At 39.2% G+C, this 24,792-nt stretch overlaps 1 protein-coding gene across 1 annotated transcript; it reads left to right on the top strand.

Moving 5' to 3' along the window:
- Positions 1-14,336: 14,336 nt before the first annotated feature.
- On the top strand, positions 14,337-23,051 carry H1-7 (H1.7 linker histone). Its single transcript, XM_040489029.1, has 2 exons — positions 14,337-14,398; positions 22,250-23,051. The coding sequence occupies exons 1-2, from the start codon at positions 14,337-14,339 to the stop codon at positions 23,049-23,051; spliced, it is 864 nt and encodes a 287-aa protein (XP_040344963.1).
- Positions 23,052-24,792: the final 1,741 nt, after the last annotated feature.

The raw sequence follows: 24,792 nt of genomic DNA, 5'->3' as shown, positions 1-24,792 counted from the left end.
TACCCCATAATGGGTAATCACTTTTACCCTCAGAGGCCTTTACCATATTAGGTTCCACAAAGGCCACAAACCTACTGGCTTCTTTGTGCCAAGCACTGTGCTAAGCATCTTCACAGACTTGAGTTTTCCCATTAGCACTCTCCGCAGAAAAAGAAACAGAAACCAAACACAACCTCACTCCCTCACTCCAATGCTTAGGTGAGCAAAATAAAACTCCTAGTCGGTTTCTGGAACCCTCAGCAGTTTCAAAGAAAGAAACTGAAGGAGAGCAGACCCTGATCTTCAGGAGGGTGAAATTTAGGAATCTGTCAAATTCTACCCCAGATTGTCTGTAGCCATCATCTCACCCATTTCTTATTCTATGTCTCATTAATAAGGAGCACAACAGACTCTTCCTTCTGAGGCAAATGACTGAGACAGTCCTGGGGCTGAGTGGCCTCCTAGTCCCATTTAAGAAGCCCTGAGACTACATTCCCCACAAGCTACGGCTCCACTTCCGTTTGCAGATTCCCCCTCCCCACCAAGGGGGCGGCGCGCATGCTCTGACCCATTGGATGGTTCAGATTAGACTCACCCAGGTTTCAGAATATGGGAAAGTACTCAAAAGATAGGTACTTCGGGCTTTTATCCACTCTTGGCACCTAATCTTTCTACAGCACCTCTTGCGGTAGCCTCGGGACCTTGCATGGTCCCTTGGTCCTGATGCCTGTGGTACCTGGAGGACAGGAGTCCACTACGTTATGTACCCTCAGCCTTAATTCAAGAGGGAGCCAGATCTCCCAGGAAAGGGATTTTGCAAAACTGCCCGGAAATTATTTATGCAGTTTGCATAATTTTAGTTTTAAGTGTAAATAGGTGGGGTGAAAATTATGAAAGGGAGTGAGGTAAGCAGTCCGTTTCTTGGCCATTGGAAGGCATAACTGAGGGTGCAGACCTGAAAAACCCGCCCTATTGCCACGGCAACAGCCCAAGGACTACAATTTCTGGTTTCTTTCATTCTCAAATCAAATCTCAAATACACCGATAAAAGCCCACCAAATAAGATCTGGCCTTTGCTCTCCAGGAGATGAAGTAAGGAGAATAGGCGGTCAGTTGATAAATATTAAACTTCTACTGTGTAGGCAACATACTAGACATGGAAGTAAAACAAATAAATGCTGCCCTTGCTTTCAAGCAAACTAGTCTAAGACAAGTGATGATTGTTGTGATGTGTGCTATGGGAACAAAACACAATGACTCCTAACCCATACTGTTGAAATGGAGAGGTAGAAAGAGTCAAGGAAAGCGACCCAGAGAAGTGATGGGTGTGAATAAAGTCCTAAAGTGTCCCTAGATTTGGAAAGAACTTCAGCCTTCATTATCTACACACAAAGTTAAAGCCCAGATGGATTAAAGAATGAAACAATAAAAACAACTTTAAAAATATGTAGGATACTATTTTTATGACCTAAGGCAGGGAAACAAGTCACAAAACTAAGAAGCCATAAAGGAGAAGACTGATAAAACAGACAACATAAAATTAGCAATTTATCAATAATAGAAGATACCATAAACAAGGTTAAGAGATAACAGAAAGACAAGGGGAAAGTATCTGTATCATGAATGAGAGCAATCAATATCTAGAGGTCTGTGTCCACCAGCCAAAAGTGCCAGGAAACCTGTAGGTAAGCAGAGTCGGATTTTTACATGCTGCAGCAAGAGAGACTATGCACCATGGGGAACCTGTGGGGGGTTAAGAGGGGATTAAGAGGAATTGGCTTGTGATTTGGGCTTGTGTTAAGTTTGGGGAGAGTCTGCCAGAACGTGGGGCAATTCCATGATTGGATAATTTAATTATCCAGAGGTGGGAGGACTTGAATAGAGCTGAAACTGTAATTGATAAAGCAGTAGCAGGCCCTTGTATTAGCTGGGAGAAGGGGATGTTTGGTCATTTTTTTGTACTTTGCACAGTGTTATTTTTATCTGTGCTCAGACATGATTACAGAGTGGTAGTATTTTTGTCTTGCTCCAACAGAGTCACAAATAGCCTTGTTTGATGTAGGTGTTCTCTGAAATTGTTTCTATTAAGTAGGGAACTTCTGGGCCTAGGTTCTAGTTATAGGCTAGCTTCTATCTGACATTCTGTCATTTTCTTTCTTGTAGAATGTATAAAGACCTTCTACAAGTCAATAATAAAACAATATAAAACATTACAGAAAAACAGAAACAATTCACAAGAGAAATACAAATGAAAAATTAAACACATGAAAGGATGTTCAACTGCACCAATGGGAAAATGCAAATTAAAACAGTAAAACACTATTGGCATTAATTTAAATCAGTTCAGCCCTTTCAGAGAGCAATTTGACAATATCTACCAAGACATTGTATGCATACACCCTTCAACCAGGAATTCCATTTCTAGAGATCTCTCCTAATGAATTATATGCACATGTACACAAAGAGGAATATAAAGAGACACTTACTGTAGCATGTTTGTAATAGTAAAAACTGTCAAAGGGGCATAATTAAATAAACTCTGGAATATTGTAATAGGTATATTAGCAGGCACTAATCCAGACTAGCTGACTTGGCCAAATGATTGTCAAAATACAGTACCTATACAGAAAAGAGCTCATATGGGAATGCAAGATTTTCCAAAAGTACCCAGACTCTCTGACTTATTTTAAAATTATATGAGGGCTTGCAAGGGGGAGTCTGGTTACTCTTATGTACAAGTGCTGCCAGCCTTCTAAACTGATTTAGTGACCTTGGTGACATGTTAATACTGCTTTAAAAAGCTCTTGTTATTTTTAATTACCGAGTAATGTGAGCATCAGGCCCTTTTATTTTATTCCTGAGCCTTACTCCATTCCTGAGCTTTCTTACAATTCTGGACTTTGCCAGAGAGGGTCAAGGTTTGGGCAAGGTTTGAAGAAGAATAAGGTCAGGGAGGAATGTATAATAAATTCATAGGATGTATAATCTATTCAATAAAATATTTAAACTGTTTCTATTGACTTAACTTTCACTGAAGGTTAATTTTAATATTTCCACTTTCTTCTGGAATATCTCCTTTTATTTACTCAAATGTAGAGTGCCCAAAACCAAATATATCACTTCCTCTCACAATGAGCCATTATTTAATAATTAACACAGAACTTTCAGAGGATCAAACTCTAGGCCTATCCTGTTCTCACTGCAAAAAGACCAAAGCCTAACAAGCCCTTCTTAAATTTTGACGAAAGTGTATTCCACAGTTGCAGATCTCATCTGACCTTATCCAAGTAACTCCACCATAAAGAAGAGAATGAAAAATGTAACAAAGGAGCAAGTTCAAGAAGGATCAAGTGCTAAAGACAACTGAGGACAACAGGACTCGGGCATATCTCAAGGTTACAGTGTGGTAAGCATTAGGCTCCAAATGAAATTGCCACATAGACTTTGAAGTGATTTTGTAGAGAGAGATAAGAATAAGGGCTTCAGTAGGTTGGCTGAAGGAGTTCACTGTATAACACTATGATGACAGGTAAACTTGATGGTAGAAAGCCTATGAATATACTCAAGAGTTTAGAACCAATTAGAAGATACAAGAAAAGCACAGTTGCTGTAATATGACTGGATCCAAACAGTATTACAACTAGGTTAATGTTACAGCTCTTGAGAGTGTTAGGAGGTAACACTGTTAGGAGAATAATAATAGTGATGATAATAATATATATTATAGCCAAACTTTTTACATGCCTAATATGTTGTAAGGCTGTAAGTACTTTATAATCATTCATTTAACCAATATTTATTGAACACCTAGTATGTGCTTCTCAGCACAATACTAGTTGAGAATAGGGTGGTTAACAAGTCAGAGAAGATTCTTGTCTTATTGGGTTTTTTTTGTTTGTTTCAGGTGTAGCATTTAGTGATTCACCACTTAAATACAACTCCCAGTGCTCATCACAAGTGCCCTCCTTAGTACCCACCACCCATCTAACCTATCTCCCTGATCACCTCCCCTCCACTAACTCTCAGTTTGTTCTCTATAGTTAAGAGACTTTTTTCTGGTTTGCCTTTTTCTTTCTTTCCCCCTATGTTCATCTGTTTTGTTTCTTAAATTCCACATGAGTGAAATTATATGGTATTTGTCTTTTTCTGACAGACTTACTTAGCATAGTACTCTCTAGCTCCATCGACATCATTGCAAATGGCAAGATTTCTTTCTTTTTGATGGCTGAGTAATATTCCATTGTGTATACATACCACATTATCCATTCATTAGTCAATGGACATTTGGGCTCTTTCCATAATTTGGCTATAGTTGACGATACTGCTATAAACATTCAGGTGTATGTATCCCTTCAAATCAGTATTTTTGGGTAAATACCTAGTAGTACAATTGCTGAGTCCTAGGGTAGTTCTATTTTTAACTTTTTGAGGAACCTCCATATTGTTTTCCAGAGTGGTTGCACCAGTTTGTATTCCTACCCACAGTGCAAGAGGGTTCCCCTTTCTCTGCATCCTTGCCAACATGTGTTGTTTCCTGTGTTAATTTTAGCCATTCTAACTGGTGTGAGGTGATAGCTCACTTCACTCTTGATTTGCCTTTCCCTGATGACAGGTGATGTTGAGCATCTTTTCATATGTCTGTTAGCCATTTGGATGTCTTCTTTGGAAAAATGTCTATTCATGTCTTCTGCTCATTTCCTAACTGCATTATTTACTTTTTCGGTTTTGAATTTGGGTAAGTTGTTTATAGATTTTGGATACTAATCCTTTATCAGATATGTCATTTGCAAATACCTTCTCCCATTCCATAGGCTGCCTTTTAGTTCTGTGGATTGTTTCCCTCACTGTGCAGAAGCTTTTTATCTTGATGACGTTCCAATAGTTTTTTATTTTGTTTACCTTGCTGCCAGAGACATGTCAGTAAGAAAATTGCTATAGCCTATGTCAAAGAGGTTACTGCCTGTGTTATCCTCTAGGATTTTCATTGTTTCAGGTCTCACATTTTAGATCTTTCATCCATTTTGAATTTACGTTTGTGTATGGTGTAGGAAAGTGGTCCAGTTTCATTCTTCTGCATGTTGCTGTCCAGTTTTCCTAACACCATTTTTGAAGAGATTTTTTCCCATTGGGTATTCTTTCCTGCTTTGTTGAAGATCAGTTAACCATATATTTGTGGGTTCATTTCTGGGTTTTCTATTCTTTTTCATTGATCTCTGTGTCTGTTTTTGTGCCAGTACCATACTGGCTGAATTACTAGAGCTTTGTAATATAACTTGAACTCTGGAATTATGATGCCTCCAGCTTTGCTTTTCAAGATTGCTTTGGCTAACAAATTCTAGCTCTGTGAAAAATCTGGTGGTATTTTTATATGGATTGTATTAAATGTGTAGATTAATTTGAATAATATAGACATTTTAACAATATTTGTTCACCCAGTCCATGAGCATGGAATGTTTTTCCATTTCTCTGTGTCATCTTCACTTTATTTCATAAGTATTTTATAGTTTTTGGAGTACAGATATTTTACCTCTTTGGTTAGATTTCTAAGTATCTTATGGTTTTTGGTACACTTGTAAATGGGATTGATTTTTCAATTTATCATTCTGCTGCTTCATTATTGGTGTATAGAGACGCAACAGATTTCTGTACATTGATTTTGTATCCTATGACTTTACTGAATTTGTGTATCAGTTCTAGTAAGGTTTTTTTTTTTGTATGTGTGGTCTTTTGGATTTTCTACATAGAGTATCATGTCATCTGCAAATAGTGAAAGTTTGACTTCTTTACCCATTTGGATGCCTTTTATTTCTTTTTGTTGTCTAATTGCTGAAGCTAGAACTTCTAGCACTAATGTTAAATAACAGTGGTGAGAGTGGACATCCCTGTCTTTTTCCTGACTGTGGAGGAAAAACTCTCAGTTTTTCCCCATAGAGGATGATTATTAGCTGTGGGTCTTTCATATGTGGCCTTTATGATGTTGAGGTATGTTCCCTCTATCCCTACTTTGTTGAGGGTTTTTATGATGAATGGATGTTGTACTTTGTCAAATGCTTTTACTGCATCTATTGAAATCATCATATGGTTCTTATCCTTTCTTTTATTAATGTGGTGTATCATGTTGATTGATCTGTGAATATGGAACCATCCTTGCAGTCATTGGACTTATTTTCTAGTGGATTTAATAAGTTATATAATGATTTCAACAATGTATCATAGGTAGTATTAAACCTATTTTTAAAATAAGGAAACCTAAGGAGCAGAAAAATTAAATAACTTTCTAAAAATCACAAGTGTAGAAAGGTGTCAGAGTTGGAAAATGAACCCAGATGGTCTGACTTCAAAGTCACTTCAAAGCCTTTATATTATGATCATGGTTAATTTTTCAAGGGCAATAATATATTTCTATGTGTGTATCAAGGAGTTCTTAAATTCTGAGGGGAAAAGAAAGGTCCCAATCACCACTCAAAAGGAAAACTTCTTCTTAGGCCCAAGACCAATTAGAAACATTTGTGATAGCCTGAATCTTAGAGTTCAACACCAAGAGCAAAGCAAAATTACCTTTTGTAATTCTTGACTGAGAAACAACAAATGTGTGGGATTTCCACAAAAGGAATATAGTGAGAAAGAAATAAATAACTACCCCTAATATCCAGGAACTGCTTTGACACTCACAGATAAGCTATGGTGTCTTCTATTTGGACATAATCTCACAAGGATATCCACTTCAGACACCTTGTACAACCCACAATGCCAAACATTTCCCTTTCAACTAAATGAATTAATGCTACTTCTTTACCAATTACATCTTTGCCTCTGCCCTAGTTTATGCTCCTCATAGATAAAATTTATTAATACCCAATCATAGTGTTGCCTTGATTTTTAGAACCACCAAGTCTAAAACCTCCACTTCCTCAGACTCTCCCCCAAATTACCAAACCAAAGCCCAAATCCCAAAATAAATTCTAACATCCTCTTACTGAGACACTCCACAGCTCCTTGTGGTACATGTTCTTTCTTGCTATGAGTGAGTAAAAGACCCAACTTGTTTAACTGCAGGTGTTTCTGTAGCCTTTGGCTGAAGAACACTGACAGTAGCATTAATGATAAGTAACTGCTGGTTTATTTCACCAATTATCGCCTATGCTATATGCAAAGTGATATTTTAGGTTTTAGGGAGTATTTGTGCAAAGGAGCTTATAATCCATTGAGGATACAAGATAAGTACACTAATGAGGCACAAAGTGCATGGATTTTAAGAAGAAGCAAAGGTTATATTATATTGAGGGAATTAGGACAACTTCATGAAGAGGTGTATTTTGATATTCATCTCAAAGTAGAGGAGGATTCCTGATTTCTACATGTGGAAATAAGAAAGGATATTAAGGTAAGTACTATATTTTGCTTTAAGCTACAACAACATTATCAATAAAGCACTAAATGCTCTAGAAATATCAGCCTTATTTATTCCTCATAACATCTACATTTTATGGATGAAATTGAGAGAAGTGAAATCACTTGCCCAAGATCACACAGCAAATAAGTGTTAGTGCTGTGATTCAAACCCAAGTTTGCCAGACTTCAGAGTCCATAAATCTTAACCACTACAACAGAGCAAGCCAGGCTTTGTAAGTAATGGCAACCCTGCCTCAATGTCCCCCAGTGTTGAAGTTACAGCTACAATTTAAGCCACTGGACTCAGTCAATGATGTTAAAAGGAAGAAAGTGAGCCAAAAAAAGGTTTGAAGAAAAGGAAGAAAAAAAATAATTGGTCACTGTGGATAAGAATATTGTTATTGCAATATCTAGGCATTTGAGTATATCAGTAAGCACAGTATTTTTTAAGGCAAATTATTCTACTGAATTTACACTGACCAGCTAAAGGTCCATCACAGGTGACCTAGTGATAATTAATGTTTACTCTGATTGGAGGGGCCCTACATAGGAGGAAAGGACCCTGACGGATGGCAGTCAGGGGAACAATTTACTTCTGAAGGTAGTAAATATCAATAGGACTACAAAATGGTAGCCATGACACACATAAGAATTATGAAAGAGAAAGATGGTGTAATTTCAGGACAAATAAATGGTTCAGAATTCTTTCAGTGTATAACAGGGTTTAATGCTGGTAAATGGTGTTCAATATTTAAGGAAATTTAATTTGTTAAATTTATAAACTAAATGAGCACTAAATCTCAAAAGAAGTAAACATAAACGTTTACAAAAAATCCAAGTTGAATATAAAGTTTATAACTTTACTATTAAAAATTAAGACACAAGTCACTATGAGTACTACCCCTCCCTAATAAACACACATATAAGTGCCCTCAGACATTAAAACCCACTAACACGAGGGGTGCAATAGGTGACAGGAAAATTCAGCGTCTCTCCATCTTGTAAGGATTTTCTGTCCTTAGTGTGAGATGTCTTGAGACTGTATTATTAATTACATTAATTCAATTAGCATTAATTATATGACTAACTATAACTAGGCAAGTGTAGAAGACAATAAACTGGTACCTCATGGACTCCAGTAGGAGAAACCCAGGTGAAGAAATAGAACTGTGCACCTCACTCCAGAAATTCTATTAACCTTGTCCCAGTAATAATCCTCTCTCTTCCCCCATATGTAAATGCTCTCATGACTTTTAAAGTAATCACTCCTTGCTTTTTTAAAATACAGTTTTATCACACAAATATGCATCCATAGTTATGATAGTTTAGTCTTGTCCATTAAAAAATGTTTGATGTGCTACTGGAAGTCAAAAGAAAGCTGGAACCATAATTATATTAGACAAACTAGATTTTAAACTAAAGACTGTAACAAGAGATGAAGAAGAGCATTATATAATAATTACAGGGCCTAACAATTTTAAGAGCTTATGCACCAAATTCAAGGCATCCAAATATATAAAACAATTAATCACAAATCTAAGCAATCTCATTGGTAAGAATGTGGTAATTGCAGGGGACTTTAATACTCCACTTACAACAATGGACATATCATCTAGATGGAAAACCAATAAAGAAACAATGGCCCTGAATGATACACTAGACCAGATAGACTTGACAGATATATTTAGAACTTTTCGTCCAAAAGCAGCAGAAAATACATTCTTCTTGAGTGCATGTGGAACATTCCTCAAGATAGATCACATACTGGTTCACAAAATAGCCCTCAATAAATACAAAAGAATTGAGATCACACTTTCAGATCACAATGCTATGAAACTTGAAATCCCCCCCAGGAAAAAGTTTGGAAAACCTCCAAATGCATGGAGGTTAAAGAACATCATACTAAAGAACGAATGGGTCAACGAGGCTATTAAAGAATAAACTAAAAAATATATGGAAACAAATGAAAATGAAAACACAACAGTCCAAACCCTTTGGGATGCAGCAAAGGTAGTCCTAAGAGGAAAATACATTGCAATCCAGGCCTATCTCAAGAAACAAGAAAAATCCCAAATACAAAATCTAACAGCACACTTAAAGGAACTAGAAGCAGAACAACAAAGAAACCCCAAACTCAGTAGAAGAAGAGAAATAATAAAGATCAGAGCAGAAATAAACAATATGGAATCCAAAAAAAAAAAAACCAGCAAAACAGATCAATGAAAGTAAGAGATGTTTTTTTGAAAAAATAAACAAGACTGATAAACCCAAAGCCAGACTTCTCAAAAAGAAAAGAGAGAGGACCCAAATAGATAAAATTATGAATGAAAATGGATTTATCCACAACCAATCCCTCAGAAATACAAGCAATTATCAGAGAATGCATGAAAAATTATATGCTAACAAACTGGACAACCTGGAAGAAATGGACAAATTCCTAGACACGCACACACTACCAAAACTCAAACAGGAAGATATAGAAAATTTGAACAGACCCATAACTAGTGAAGAAATTGAATCAGTTATCAAAAGTCTCCCAACAAAAAAGAGTCTTGGGCCAGATGGCTTCCCAGGGGAATTCTACCAGACATTTAAAGCAGAGATAAACCTATCCTTCTCAAGCTGTTCCAAAAATAGAAATGGAAGGAAAACTTCTGGATTCATTCTATGAAGCCCTCATTACCTTGATTCCCAAACCAGACAGACACCCCACAAAAAAGGAGCATTACAGGCCAACATCCCTGATGAACATGGATGCAAAAATTCTCAACAAGATACTAGCAAATCAAATTCAACAGCATATAAAAAGAATTATTCACCATGAGCAAGTGGGAAACATTCCTGGGCTGCAGGGCTGGTTCAATACCCGCAAATAAATCAATGTGATACATCACATTAATAAAAGAAAGGATAAGAACCATATGATCCTGTCAATAGATGTAAAAAAAGCATTTGACAAAATACAGCATTTTTTTTCTTAATAAAAACCCTCAAGAAAGTTGGGATAGAAGGAACATACTTAAACATCATAAAAGCCATATATGAAAAGCCCACAGCTAATATCATCCTCAATGGAGAAAAACTGAGAGCTCCCCCTGAGATAAGGAACACAATAGGGAAGTCCACTCTCACCACTGTTAGTTAACACAGTATTGGAAGTCCTAGCATCAGCAATTAGACAACAAAATGAAATAAAAGGCATCAAAATTGGCAAAGAAAAAACTTTCCTTTTGCAGACGACACGATATTCTACATGGAAAACCCAAAAGGCTCCACCAAAAGACTCCTAGAACTGATACATGAATTCAGCAAAGTTGCAGGGTACAAAATCAATGTACAGAAAGCGGCTGCATTTCTACACACCAATAATGAAGCAACAGAAAAAGAAATCAAGAAATTTACAATTGCACCAAGAACCATAAAATACCTAGGAATACACCTAGCCAAAGATGTAAAAGACATGTAAGCTGAAAACTATTGAAAGCTCATGAAGGAAATTGAAGAAGACACAAAGAAATGGAAAAACATTCCATGCTCATGGATTGGAAGAATAAATATTGTTGAAATGTCAATACTACCCAAAGCAATCTACACATTCAATGCAATCCCAATCAAAATTGACAAGCATTCTTCTCAAAGCTAGAATAAACAATCCTAAAATTTGTATGGAATCACATAAGATCCCAAATAGCAAAAGTAATATTGAAGAAGAAAACCAAAGCGGGAGGCATCACAATCCCAGACTTTAGCCTCTACTACAGAGCTGTAATCATCAAGACAGTATGGTATTGGCACAAAAACAGACACATAGACCAATGGAATAGAATAGAGAACCCAGAACTGGACCCACAAATGTATGGCCAACTAACCTTTGACAAAACAGGAAAGAGTATCCACTGGAAAAAAAAGTCTCTTCAACAAATGGTTTTGGGAGAACTGGACAGCAACATGCAGAAGAATGAAACTAGACAACTTTTTTACATCATACACAAAAATAATCTCAAATGGATGAAGGACCTGAATTTGAGACAGGAAACCATCAAAACCCTAAAGGAGAAAGCAGGCAAAAACCTCTTTGACCTCAGCCGCAGCAATTTCTTACTCAACACATCTCCAAAGGCAAGGGAATTAAAAGCAAAAATGAACTATTGGGACCTCATCAAGATAAAAGGCTTCTGCACAGCAAAGGAAACAATCAACAAAACTAAAAGGCAACTGACGGAATGGGAAAAGATATTTGCAAATGACATATCAGATAAAGGGCTAGTATCTAAAATCTACAAAGAACTCACCAAACTCCACACCTGAAAAACAAGCCAGTTAGGAAATGGACAGAAGGCATGAATACACACACTTTTGCAAAGAAGACATCCAGATGGCCCACAGACACATGAAAAGATGCTCAACGTCACTCCTCATCAGGGAAATACAAATCAAAACCACAGAGATACCACCTCATGCCAGTCAGAGTGGCTAAAATGAACAAATCAGGAGACTATAGATGCTGGAGAGGATGTGGAGAAACGGGAACCCTCCTGCACTGCTGGTGGGAATGCAAACTGGTGCAGCCACTCTGGAAAATGGTGTGGAGGTTCCTCAAAAAATTAAAAATAGATCTACCCTATGACCCAGCAATAGCACTGCTAGGAATTTACCCAAGGGATACAGGAATACTGATGCATAGGGGCACTTGTACCCCAATGTTTATAGCAGCACTTTCAACAATAGCAAATTATGGAAAAGGCCTAAATGTCCATCAACTGACAAATGGATAAAGAAGATGTGGTTTATATTTACAATGGAGTACTACCTGGCAATGAGAAAGAATGAAATCTGGCCATTTGCAGCAATGTGGATGGAACTGGAGGGTATTATGCTGAGTGAAATAAGTCAGTCAGAGAAGGACAGATACCATATGTTTTCACTCATATGTGGATCTTGAGAAACTGAACAGAAGACCATTGGGGAGGGAAAGGGGAAAAAATAGTTACAAACAGAGAGGGAGGGAGGCAAACCGTAACAGATTCTTAAAGACTGAGAACAAACAGGGTTGATGGAGGGTGGGGGAGAGGGGAAAGTGGGTGATAGGCATGGAGGAGGGCACTTGTTGGGATGAGCACTGGTGTTGTATGGAAACCAATTTGACAATAAATTATATTAAAAAATAAATTAAAAAAAACAGAACGAAACAACAAAAACAAGAAAAAACCCAACTCATAGATAAAGAACAGATTGGTGGTTGCCAGAGGTGGGGGGGGGGGTGGGATAGATCAGTGAAATGGGTGAAATAAATTTCCAGTTATAAAATAAGTCATGGGTATGTAATGTACAGCACAGTGACTGATGAGGGAAAACGGGGCAAGCTCCCTTGGCAAAGTACAGGCTAACGGCAACCCCCACCCCCACCCCCGCCCCAGTCTCCAACCCCAGGTGGGATACATGTGATATTCCTCGGACACTCCTGGCTACCCAAGAACAAAGGAAAGGAGTTTAAGTGCCTGCCATGGCGATGTGGGAAACTAAGGCCAAATGACAAATTAAATTCCCTTATTGCCTACAGTCCGTAGACAAGTCCTTGAAACAGGCAGAGTGATCTTCCTCTAGGAGCTCAGCTGCCTGGATGAGCTTTGCTACGGGCAAAAGGGAATCTTGGCTTAACATTATCCTTACCCCCCAGCATCCTATAAGCCTACTTCCTTTATCTCAACTGCCCCAAGATATATGCTGGCAATCACACTCCAAGCTTATGGCCCTCTGATATACATCTAAACGGTCTCGTGACTGAGGTTTTACTAAACAGCAATAAATAGCGTTTTCCTCACAACACTAGCCTGTTAAGGTCCTGGAAACCTTGCTTCCAAAATATGTTAGACACTTACTCTATCCCTAAACCCCTCCCAACCTGCAGGTATATAACCAGTTACCCATCACAACCCCAGTGCAGCTCTCTCTGCCCACGGGTCCTGTCCTTGTGCTTTAATAAAATCATCTTTTTGCACAAAAGACTTTTCAAGAATTCTTTCTTGGCCATCAGCTCTGGAGCCCCACCATCACTCCGAAACACCATCACCTGTAGTAGGAAAGCTCTTCAGAGGACAAGGAAACACTTGCAGGTGAACACAGGAAGGGAAAGGATATATTTTGTGGACTATTCAGAAATACCTGGTCTAGGCACAGGAGAAAGGACGTCTTGTGGCCCTGCCCATGCCATTCTTTCTGACTAAATGCCTTGTTACCTGTTCTCTGCCCGGTCTAAACCTTTCACAAGCAACTCTTTCCCACCTCCAAGAGTCTCTTCCTCCATCCATTTGGCCAGCATTTTCCTCTCCCCAGCCTCACAAAATAACCTTCATTCTCAGTGTTCCTTTCGCTCCCAGGCCTTACCTAATAATGGTCGCATTTCCTCCTTTAACTATTATTTAGCTTTTTTTGTTCCTCTTATCCCACGCGGGGCAGGTGCTCTCTGGCAGCAGCTACCGAGGTCCTTTATAACTCCCCGCTGGCTCTAAAGAGCCGCCTTCCTTCAGCCTTTGGGGTATAGGGCGGGAAAGCCACGGAACAGCTGCTCTCATTGGCTAACATTTGCTTTTCTCACCGCGCGGAGGCTCCTGGGAGGAGGTTTGAGGTGTTTTGTTTTGTTTTGTTTTGTTTTGTTTTGTTTTTTGTTTTGTTCTTGCAGCGAAGCACCGCTCACTATAATTCCTGGGCTTGGCCACTATTGAGCTCCTGAGTTCTGGGTTTTCTAGGTCAGAGGGCGGGGCAGCCTGGGGAGGCTGTGCCCTCTCTCTGAATTAGGTTATCTGTGAACCATCATTTTAATTTGGATTCCTCTGGTCTTCTGAGGGCCCCTCCACCTCCCTGGCGAGTCTTATGCCTGCTTCCCTGCCAGGTCTGTTTGTGAACCTTCACTTTTGGAAGTGGGGAAGTTTGCGAATTTTTGAAGAACGATTTTAGCAGATCCAGAAATGGAGGCTTTCCGAACACAAATATTCTACAGCAAGGGAAGAGGCAGGAGACTCATTACGTGGTCAGTATAGGACGTGAACAGGACGAAGGTAGAATAAGCAGGGGAAATGTTGCTCACCCTGTTTTCTTTGGGACAGTACATAGTAGAATTGGTTTAGGTATACAGTCATAAATATAAATAAAAATAATATAAAGTTTTAAATAAATAAGATAAAAAGTAAAGATAAAAATAAATATAAAATAAATATTTTGCTACACAGAATATTTTAAAAAGGGTAGTCAAGGGTTTGGATTTAATAAAATTAGTTTTTATTGCTTCATCAACGATATTTAAAGTAAAACTTTTCTTCCCTTTCTTTTCTAGAAGTGTGTAGTGGTAAAGAATATAGTGTCTTCTAGTACAGTTTGGTGCCACTGCCTTGATTCATGCTTAAACACCAGCAGTTTTACCCACTACTGGTTTTGCACTATTGGAGTCAAAGTCAACACAGGTAAATAGTTTCTAAGGATTATTATGAAAAGTTTTGACCTCGTGATACTCCCCTGAAAGTCTTGACTTTCCCAGGGGTATAAGGACTACATTTTGAGAATCAGTGCCCTAGGGAACAGTAAAGCCTTTTCTTTTTCTCTCTAATCCTTCTCATGCAGAGAAGGTAGTACACTTTAGCGAATTATTCAGTATCTCCTTTTCATGTGTGTGTACAGCTGTCCATTCAATTACATGCAAACACCATATTCAATTTGCAACCCACAGAAGGGATTTTAGAAGCCATCTGGACCAATAATTGGTCATTTAAAAATGTTCCACTAACTAATGGCCTGAATGCCATGATTTGAGTCTTTGTTCCCCTTAATGTAATGTCTTGTATTTCTTTGTCTGCTTTTCAGGTTTTTTTCTTCCAGTTTTTTAAGTAGTTTGATTATGATGTGTCTGACTATAATTTTAAGTTCATCTGTTTGGGTTTTGCTGTGCTTTTTGGATCTGTGAATTTATACCTTTCACTAAATTTGGGTAATTTTCAACTATCTTATATGTATGTATGATTATGTATTTTTTCTGCTCCAGTCTCTTTCTCTTCTCCCTCTGAAACTTCTGTGACATGAATATTGTTCCATTTAATATTGTCCTACAGGTCTCTAAGACTATTTTCAACTCATTTCATTTTTTTTCCTTGTTTATATTGAATACTTTTTTTTTTTTTATCTTCAAGCTCAGTGACTCTTTCTTCTGTCATCTCCATTCTGCTGAGTCCCTACAGTGTTGCTGTAGGATTATGTTATGCGGAATCTGCTACTGCTGCACAGTGGGGAGGAGGAGTTGCTCTGCCTCTTTATTGGCACTTCCCTGGAATAGAGTAGAAGGCTGAAATAGGGTTTGCCTTTCAGGAGCTACCTCACTGGTTGTGAGGAGGGGAAGGAGTGCTGCTAGTTTGAGGATAACCACCTGGAATAGGATAGGTAAAAATTGGAAAGATTCCATCCCATGGTCCTCCCTTTCTTATTTGCCAGTCCTATAGCTAGACAGAATAGAATTTTCTCCCCCTTTTTTTTTTCTTCCTGTCTGGGCCATTGGAAGTTCTGGTTTTTAGGCTGCTCTAGCGTCCAGAATATATATGAGGCAAAAAAGAAAACTCAAGGAACTTGCAGCTACCGTGTTCCCTAAGTCCTGAGACCCTGAGCCAGTCTGCCTGCTTTTATCTGCTTTTTAGAGGCTTCTGGTAGTTTTATATATTTTAGTCCAAGGTTTTTATTTATAGGAGAGGTTGAGTGGAAGTGATTATCTTATCAGGGAATAGAAGTCTCTTATCTCTGTTTTTATTAAAAAATAATCTTTGTTACTTTGATAGGTCAAAAATTATTACTTCCTTTGTAATGTTATTATAGTCAAGGGAAGAGCTTGTTTTTTCACATAGTAACCATTATTTTCATTTATATATTGCTTAATTTGGGGGGTTACTCTTAATTTTGAAATAACTCTTAGACTGTTTTGGCAGATTTTTCCTCAGTTTGCTTTTTCACTCTTGTCTTAATCCTTTAATGCACAAAACTTTTAGCTTTTATATAATCATGTCAGTATTTCCTCTGTGGTATCTTCCATTAATTTTATACTTAGAAAATATTTCTTCTTCCTAAAATCAGATAAACACATAAGCTTCTTCCTGCTTTCATTTTATATGTTTAACTCTTTGATCCATCTCAGTTTTATCAGTGTGTTGTTAAACATGAGTATTGTGCTTAAAATTTTTCAAGTTATTAACTATGGTATTCTATGCGTTTTTCTCATGAAAAGTTACTCCTACCTTGTTAAAGGTAAAGGTAGGTCTTTTAGCCACCTGGGTGGCTCAGTTGGTTAAGTGTCCAACTCTTGATTTCAGCTCAGGTCATGATCTTGCAGTTCGTGAGGTCGAGCGCCACACTGGGCTCTGTACTGACAGTGCAGAGTCTGCTTGGGATTCTCTCTCTTTCTCCTCTCTCTCTGCCTCTCCCCAGCTTGTGTGCTCTCTCAAAATAAATAATAATTTTTTAAAAAAACATTAAAAAAAAAAGATATAAATTTGTTTTTCATTTGCCACCAGTGGAGAATGGGGACTGTGTATGGGGCCAGCACTGGCCCTAGAGAGTGGTGAGGCACGGCCCAGGCCAGGGAAGCATATGTTGGGAGTGGACTGTGAAATGAGGTGGGGACATTATGTCTTGTTCTCTGCAGCTCAAAGTGCTAGTCCACATGAGTTGTGCCTACACACCATACAAAAATAGGCAGCAGGCTGGTTTTGGCCCATGGGCCACAGTTTTCCAACCTCTGCTCTAGCAACCTGGTGAAGGACCAGAGAACCAAACTGAAAGGGAAAATACTTTCCTCCTGCAAAGTCTCTGCAGTACCCTTTACTTGTAAAGCTTAACATCATGTCAGCTGGAAAAGGAAAAATATTTAAAAGGCCCAGATCCATTTTCACATTCAGGTAACAAAAGCAATAATTTGGCAACTGGCATAACTAGTATGGTAGAAGGTATAGGGAGGAAAGGGGAATCTGAATTGCTTGCCCAAAGCTTTGATTAGTGAAATGATATAAGAGCTGGTGTGGCGATTTCTTTTTTTCTAAATGGAAAATGAAAAATAGGAATCCTTGGTAGGCTTAATTGTGAGGTGTAGAGAATTCTTATTCCAAACTTTTCCTTCAGTACACCACTTACCTTGTCATCTGTAAATGTGAATAATATTATCCAGTTTTCAGTGCTGTTGAAAGAATTAGTGATAACTGCTACATAATACCTGATCCATAGGCCTTCAATAAAAAGTAGCTCTTCTTCCCTAGATGGATCAAAAGCTGAGAAAAATCCAGGAAGAAGAGTAGGATTAAAATAGAAAATTAGATGTAATTATTCCCAGGAAATGGAGAGGTAAGTGTTTTTGAAATGAAATATTTAGAACTGCAGGTTTGAAGGAAAAAATGGGGGAAATTATTCAGGATAATTCCAGGAAGTGTATTGTGAATTGCGAATGCAAATCAGTCTTGCTCTTGGTTGTATTCCTGAGCATGGGCATTTATTTACACCATTTAATTTGGAGGAAATAAATTTTTAGTTAGTGAATTTGGATTTCCTGGAATTTTAGATTTGCAAAGATTAGGATAGAAATAAGGTTCCTTGTAGTGGTTATAGGTCTGCGATATTTCAATTTTCAGACTACAAGAGTTACATATCTATGGTAACTGATTTCTTACCCTGCCATTTTTTTGTGTTTCTGCTTTGGCTTCATTTATACTGTAATTTGGGAATTGACAAAGGGGTTTGATGGCTGGGAGTTACTATAACAGAAATGAATGATGCCCAGCATGTAGTGTTATTCTGGGACTGCAGCTTATCTGTGTCTAGGGATGACCTAAGCCTCATATTGAAAGTAAAAATCCTTAGAGAAATGGGTTTTCAGTTTTGAGATTTAACTGACTATAGCAGAATGGTTCTTAGAGGTCCCACATTGTGGGATCATGGAAAGACTTAACTATTAATGATGCTTGATGTAATTTATGAGAGATTTAACTTATATAGCACACCTTTGGGTGAGAAAAATAACTTGGGTAGGATTTTGCTAATACCAAAGCCCTTATTTCTCTTTTGTCATTTTTGGAGGGGTGAGTATAGATTTTATATTTGTGGGGAGGGGTGTGTTACACTAGGTGTTTAGAGCTTCCTGGGAGGAGTCAGGGAGACCAGATCTTATTTTTTATATAATTGCTGAGAGATTTTCCTGGTCCTCCAGTAAGATCACCTGGATCTAGATTGTCTAGACTCTCTTATGAACAATTATGCTGAGGATTAGAAGGATGAATGCCCAATTGCTAGTCTGTTTCCATGCTTTTATGGAATCTTGATATTTTATTTTCGCATTCGTTTGTGTGAAGTACTTTAGTCCTCCCAAAAGCCATGAGTGGACTGGTGGGTTTATTTGCTGAAATGACTGTTGTGCCAGGCACATAGTAGTAGTTCAGGAAAGAAAAGGAGTCATTTGGGGAAAAACAACTAACAGTTTAAGGTCAGTGGGGGAGTTATAATAGATTATTGAACAGGTTAATGTCATTTGGTTTTGGGAGAGATAAATTGAGTCAATCCAAGATAATTGAGTGAGACCTAGAACCTTGGGGCCACAGGCCTGTGGATCAAGGAGGGACAGTGAGGTATAGATTGAAGTTAGATCAGAGTGTGCTACTAAATTTTGCTGTACCCTTACATGGAGTTATCCTTAATGAAGTTAGAGCTGCATAACTCTATGTGAGGGAGTGAGATTAATGAAATCTGATGTTCTAGAATTTTGTAAGTTATTAAAGGTAGCCCTGTCTAAGGCAACCAAGTTCCTCTGGAGACCTCACAGAATCATGACCATCTTAGAAGAGTCTTGTTACCAACAGAGAACAATATGATCTTGCTCTGGAACTTGAAGCAGAAGGATTTAGGCTAAACATTATTCCCAAGTATCCTTTTTTCTCCTCTGCCCCCACCCCCTTAACTCCAAAGTTTCCAGAAATTAAGAGCTATTGATCTTTTTCACAACAGGGTGGTGCTAGGTGGTAACTTCTGGTTTGTAATCATAGACCATTACAATTGGAAAAGATGGTTGAGTTTTGTCTTTCTGGAGCTGGAGTTGGTGTCTCCTAATTAAAGGTATGATGCTGGTTTGTAGTGAATCTTTTCCTAATGAAATCTTTTTCCTAATGCAATCTTTTTTTTTTTTTTGAAATGTCTTTTTGTTTTGGGGCATCAGAATAAGAGGGCTGGCAAGTAGATTTATTCCAAAGAGGAACAAAGTAACTCCAAGGGATTGGTGCTATAGAAAGTTTCTGTCAGCTAGCTGGCTTTCTTAACCTCTGAACCAGCTGAGTGGTAGTAGGGCATTTGTTTCCTACCTCTCATTTTTGTTTTTCCTCTATTACTTAGAGTATATTCATACAGAAATCTATGTATAAATGAATGGTTATATGTAAGTGAAAATGTTTTATTTTATTTTATTTTGCTTTCATATATTTCTTTTCCTTTAATTTCACCCTCTCCCAAAGGTTTCTATTTGGCCTCTTTTCTCATCACTGGGGTATCAATAAACATGGTTGATCTGGTTCTTGTCTTTCTCTCATGATGATACCATTGTGTGCAGCCAACCTATTTTTACCTGGAGCCAGTTGATATGAAGGTCAGACTTTGTTTACCTTCCTCTTATTCTCAAAGCAAACAGTTTTGCCCTTTTATCTCTAGTGGTTACCCCATCCTATGGCCACTGACCTCTGTAAACAGGAAGTACAGCCAGACCAAGAGACTACACGAATGAGAGAAATCCTGCTCCATGTGGCTCTGCCTCTCTATCTGGCAGCTCTTCATTCATGCATTGTCCCTGTGCTGATGTGTTACTCTCCTGTTCTTAGAGATCCACAGTACCCTGCTCTAATTTAAAGACTGGGAGAAGGTACAATGAGTGCTGGTAGATCCTTTTGATTCTGAGCTGTAATTGTGGAGACAAACTTCCTCTTGCTCTGTGGTGGAGATACATAAAGGTGTGGGGAGGGTCAACCTTGGAGAAAAGGAAACCTAGCTCAGTAGTTAGTAACTCAGGCCTTAGAATTCAGTAGACTCAGGCATGAATCCACACTCTACCACTTACTGCTGTGTGACTACTTATAGCTGTGTCATTTTTATGTTATGTCCTTCACACCTTGGCCCTAACCTACCTTTCCAATCTAATCTCTTGCCTCTCCCGTTCTGTCTCCTCCCCACTCCCTCTAAGGGTTGTTTTATAACCAGATGGAACTACCTAGGAGCTTGTTGGAAAGATAAAACCTCTGGCCTCATTCCAGACCTAATGTACTGGAATCTGTACTTTTTGAAGTACACATTAAAGTTTAAGAAGCACTGGTCTAAGCTACTTCCTAGCACTTTTATTCCTGGGAGAAACCATGTCACAGTCTAGCCTGTGACTGTTGGGTATATGTGAATGTCCTTTGGAGAAGTAGGATATGCTTTGCAATTTGAAGTGTTCTCTGAATAATTCCCAGCTAAACTGTGTCCAAAATAGTAAGTCCTTGAGCAACTAGCTTCCTTTTCAACCCTTTGAGATTCATCCTGCTCCTTTCTCCTGATTTTCTGGGAGTTTCCTTTGAATCCAGAGAAAGTCTCCTCACCAGAGAGGAGCTTACACAGACTCAATTAAATGCCTGCTGTGTTTAATAAAGAATGATGTTGAGTGCAGCATGGACCATAGAAATTCAAAGGCTATTTGGCTGTCAGGGACCTTTTAATTTAGTTGGAAAGATATAAACATTCAGGGTAAAGTTAATGTTATGCCTTATATTTGGGTAGTCCTTTGTCATCTACCATCACCTCTTCTGAATTTTCGCAATAATTCTGTGATGTTGGTAGGAACGTATTATTGGCTTTTTTTTTTTTAAGATAAAAAAGTCAGATCCAAAGATATGGAGGGATTTAGCAATGCCACGTGGCTGTTCAAGAGCTGGGGTATGTGTCTATGTCTTACAGCTCTGAGTCTAGGCTGTTTTCTTGTTAAAACTATTGTGCCTCATTGTATCCTCTAGTACCGAATTAATTTAAAATAAAGAAAATGCAGTATAGCATTGCAAAATTTTAATGTGGTAGTTGAGAGAAATCATTTGACCAAAAGAATATGAGGGGGCTTCAGTGAAAAAGGTATTTTGCAGGACTCTGAAAGATGAACAGGCTATACTGGGCAGAGAAAAGGGGTGGGCAATCCAAGAAGAAGGATAAGAGGCAGAAAAGCAAAGTCTGCTCGAAGAATAATTATTACACCAGAGTTCTTAGGCTATTTGTAAACTGGACTGTTCCAATCCAACCGAATGAGGCATCTGAATTTCAGATGTAGGAATCATTGTTTAGGGTAGTGGTTTAGTGGTTCCTTCTTTCCTTCATATTCTTGCATAGAATCCACCGTGTCATGAGACACATCAGGGAGGCATGACCATAGATCTCTAACTGGTGGGCGGAAAAGGTGGGAGTTTCTAGGTCGGGGGTTGTTTGCTAGACTACCACATTTTTTTTTTTTTTAAAGGCATCATATGACTTGTTTTAGATAGTTGGGGGCAGCTTCTTTCACCTTAGGGAAATGTGGGTCAATGGTATTCAGGACCACGGAAAAATAGTGAACTTAAGTAAATGGTTGAGATCAAGGTCAAGAAGTGGTAGCACAATAAGGGGCGGGGCGAACACACCCTGGGATCCTAAGGGTGATTCTTATGGGTGCAGAGGCACTGAAGTTCTGGATTGGTTTAGACCTAGAAGAAAGTTAAGTCTGATTGGACATCCTACCTGGGTGGGATCTGGCAGCTCCCTAACCAGGACCTGAACATCTCTGTGGGGCCTTGCCATTGTGACGTGGTCCAGCCAGTCTCAGCTTTAGGTCCAGCCTTGGCTGGGGAGGCCCAGATCAGTGGCCCCGCGGAGGCGGGAGCGGGGCCATGGCTGAGGTGCCTGGGCCCACTGGCGAATCCAAAGGCACTGAAGTTAAAACCCAGCAGGCCACGGAAAAAACTCTCAGGGCACCGCCAAGGCGGGGTCCGCCCTCGGTGCTCAAAGTGTCCCAGTTGTTGCTCCGAGCCATCACAGCACACAAAGGGCTGACTCTGGCCACTCTCAAGAAGGAGCTCGGAAATGCTGGCTATGAAGTGCGCCGGAAGTGCCGCCACTCAGGCGAAGCACCCAGATCTGATGTTAAGGGCACGCTTCTCCGAGTCAGCGGTAGCGATGCCTCCGGCTACTTCAGGGTTTGGAAGAGTCCAAAGCCAAAGAGAAAGCCGGGATGCCCGAGGTTGGAGGGGGGCGTGCGCTCTTCGAGGAGGACTCCTCCTAGGACACGGAGCCCACGGAGGCGCAGCACGCATCGCAGGGCAGCCAAGAAGGCCAGGGAATTATGGAGACGGAGCACGAAGGGAAACACGAGGATGAGGAAGGTCAGGCCAAGAGCCAAGGACTCGGTGCGTTCCAAAGCCAAGGAGGGAGCAAGGGCCAAGGTGATGAACCAGGGGAGAGGTCGGACCATGAAGGAAGACATCAGGCCTAGGACCCGAGAGAAGCGGCCAAGCTCGAAGCCCAGGGAAGAGAAGCAGCAGGACCAGGAGACGTTGGTAAAACGCACCATCCAGAAGACATCCTTGGTTAAAAGTGACCTAAATTTTAGCGGTCAGGGGAAGACCCATGCATGACCCAAGGGCTGTTCGCACAAAGACTTCTACTAAAGCTTAAAGTCCTCCGTATGCAGCCGGATGCCTGTAGTGTGGGAGCAATTTCCCTTCCTCCAGGCACAAATGCCTTTCCCCTTAGGCTCTAATGAGAGCAGCTCTCACACACTGAAGTGGACAAAACTATACACAAGACCTTTCCACTACATTGTGTCTGTTTCATCTTTGCTGTACCAGGAAGAAAGGGTAAGGGTGGGTGGTGAGGTGAGACCTATAGCAGAGGCATATGGGGTGAAGAGACAAGGAGATGTTGGGATTCTATTCCTGCTTCAGGACCTGGGAAAATGCCTTTCAGAAGGAAAAAAGAAAATAGGTAGTAGAAAAGCGGCAACTTGATGAGATTAGATAGAAGTACTGAATTAACGTTAGACACCCTATCAAATCCAAATTGAGTTTTGGGGAGAAGGGCATGTAGAGAGCAAAGTGGGGGGCATCGTTGGGACAAGAAAATAGACAACCTTTAAGTTGAGTGGTCTCACTGATCCAAAGTGTTCTTAACTGAAATTCCTTTTAGGAAAAAGGCCCTTCTCCCAAAATTGTAATGGGTTTATAGTTTTTGCTTGACTTGATAATCTTAACTTTAAAACTTTGTCTTATATGTTAATCTTCACTTAAAGGAGAGTGTGAAAGCATCTAGCACAGAGCTTGGCACAGGGTAGGTGCTCATTACTGAGATTTTAATGAGTATAAATAATTTGTGATTATGTAATAATGACTATAGCAGAAAACTATACAGGATCAGTACTTAATGAGACCAGGATTCTAGTCAAAGTTCTGCCACTCTGACCTTGGCTGAGTTGTTACTTACCTGTTCATAGCTTGGTTTTCCTTCTCTGTAAAAAAAGAATTGGAATTGGGCTAGGATGATTTAAGTGTTAGTAAAATAAGAAGTGCTTAAAATATCATGACATAGGCTTTTCTTGCCAAAATTCAGTAAAGGAGTTATCAACTGGGAAAGCACTAACTATAAGAGAGGATATTATCAAGATTTATGAATGCAAAACAAACAACAAAGATTTATAGAATGCTTATCAGAAATATAAGATGGGGAAGGCTAATGAATAGCTAAGTCTTTTGCTTTTCTTAAAAAACAACAGGCATTGAACACTATATATCAAATATGGAGCAAATGTATGATTTCTTTTAGTTCTGAAAGCAAAGGTTAAGAGCAGCATGGGAGTAGTTCTCATGCCATAGGTCATGACAGGACACGGAAGTGGTCCCTAGGGAAGTAAACATCAAAGTTGCTGGTTCAGGGAAATGACACTGTTTCCAACTGAAGCCAAACAAATAGGGGAAAGGGAACAACTGGGAAGGTGCTTTTTATTCTTGAAAAGAGGTGAGAGTGATCGTTGGAGGTGGGAAGGTGTTGGGACAACCTGGGGAGCTTTTTCAGAGTGTACCTGACCAAGCTTTTGCCAAGAGTCTGATATCACCTACAAGGGGGAACAGAGTATGTGTATTTACAAAAAACAAAACAAAACAAAACAACCACACAAGAAGAAAAGAAAGCTTACGTGATGCTAATGATCACCCCCTCACACCCTTAAATAAGAATTACCACTTTAAACCTATGCAAAGCTAATAGTAAAATGCTTGAAGTATATCTCATCTATAGATGATTTGAACTTTGAAATTTCCCCCTGCTGTAATTAGGTTCATTGTGTTCTTGAATTGTCTGTGAGTAGCAGAATGAAGCAAACGG

The sequence above is a fragment of the Herpailurus yagouaroundi genome, unplaced genomic scaffold (genome assembly GCF_014898765.1).
Source record: "Herpailurus yagouaroundi ecotype Mexico unplaced genomic scaffold, PumYag 166, whole genome shotgun sequence".
Taxonomy (NCBI): Eukaryota; Metazoa; Chordata; class Mammalia; order Carnivora; family Felidae; genus Herpailurus; species Herpailurus yagouaroundi.
Note: the sequence above shows the minus strand (reverse complement) of the source record. Positions and strands in the feature narration are given on the sequence as shown.

Bases quoted from the DNA above. Each gene is read 5' to 3' on its own strand.
- H1-7 (XM_040489029.1), top strand. From the start codon at position 14,337: ATGGAGGCTTTCCGAACACAAATATTCTACAGCAAGGGAAGAGGCAGG. The intron at 14,399-22,249 runs GTCAGTATAGGA...TCTCAGCTTTAG, and splicing joins GGCAGGAGACTCATTACGTG to GTCCAGCCTTGGCTGGGGAG.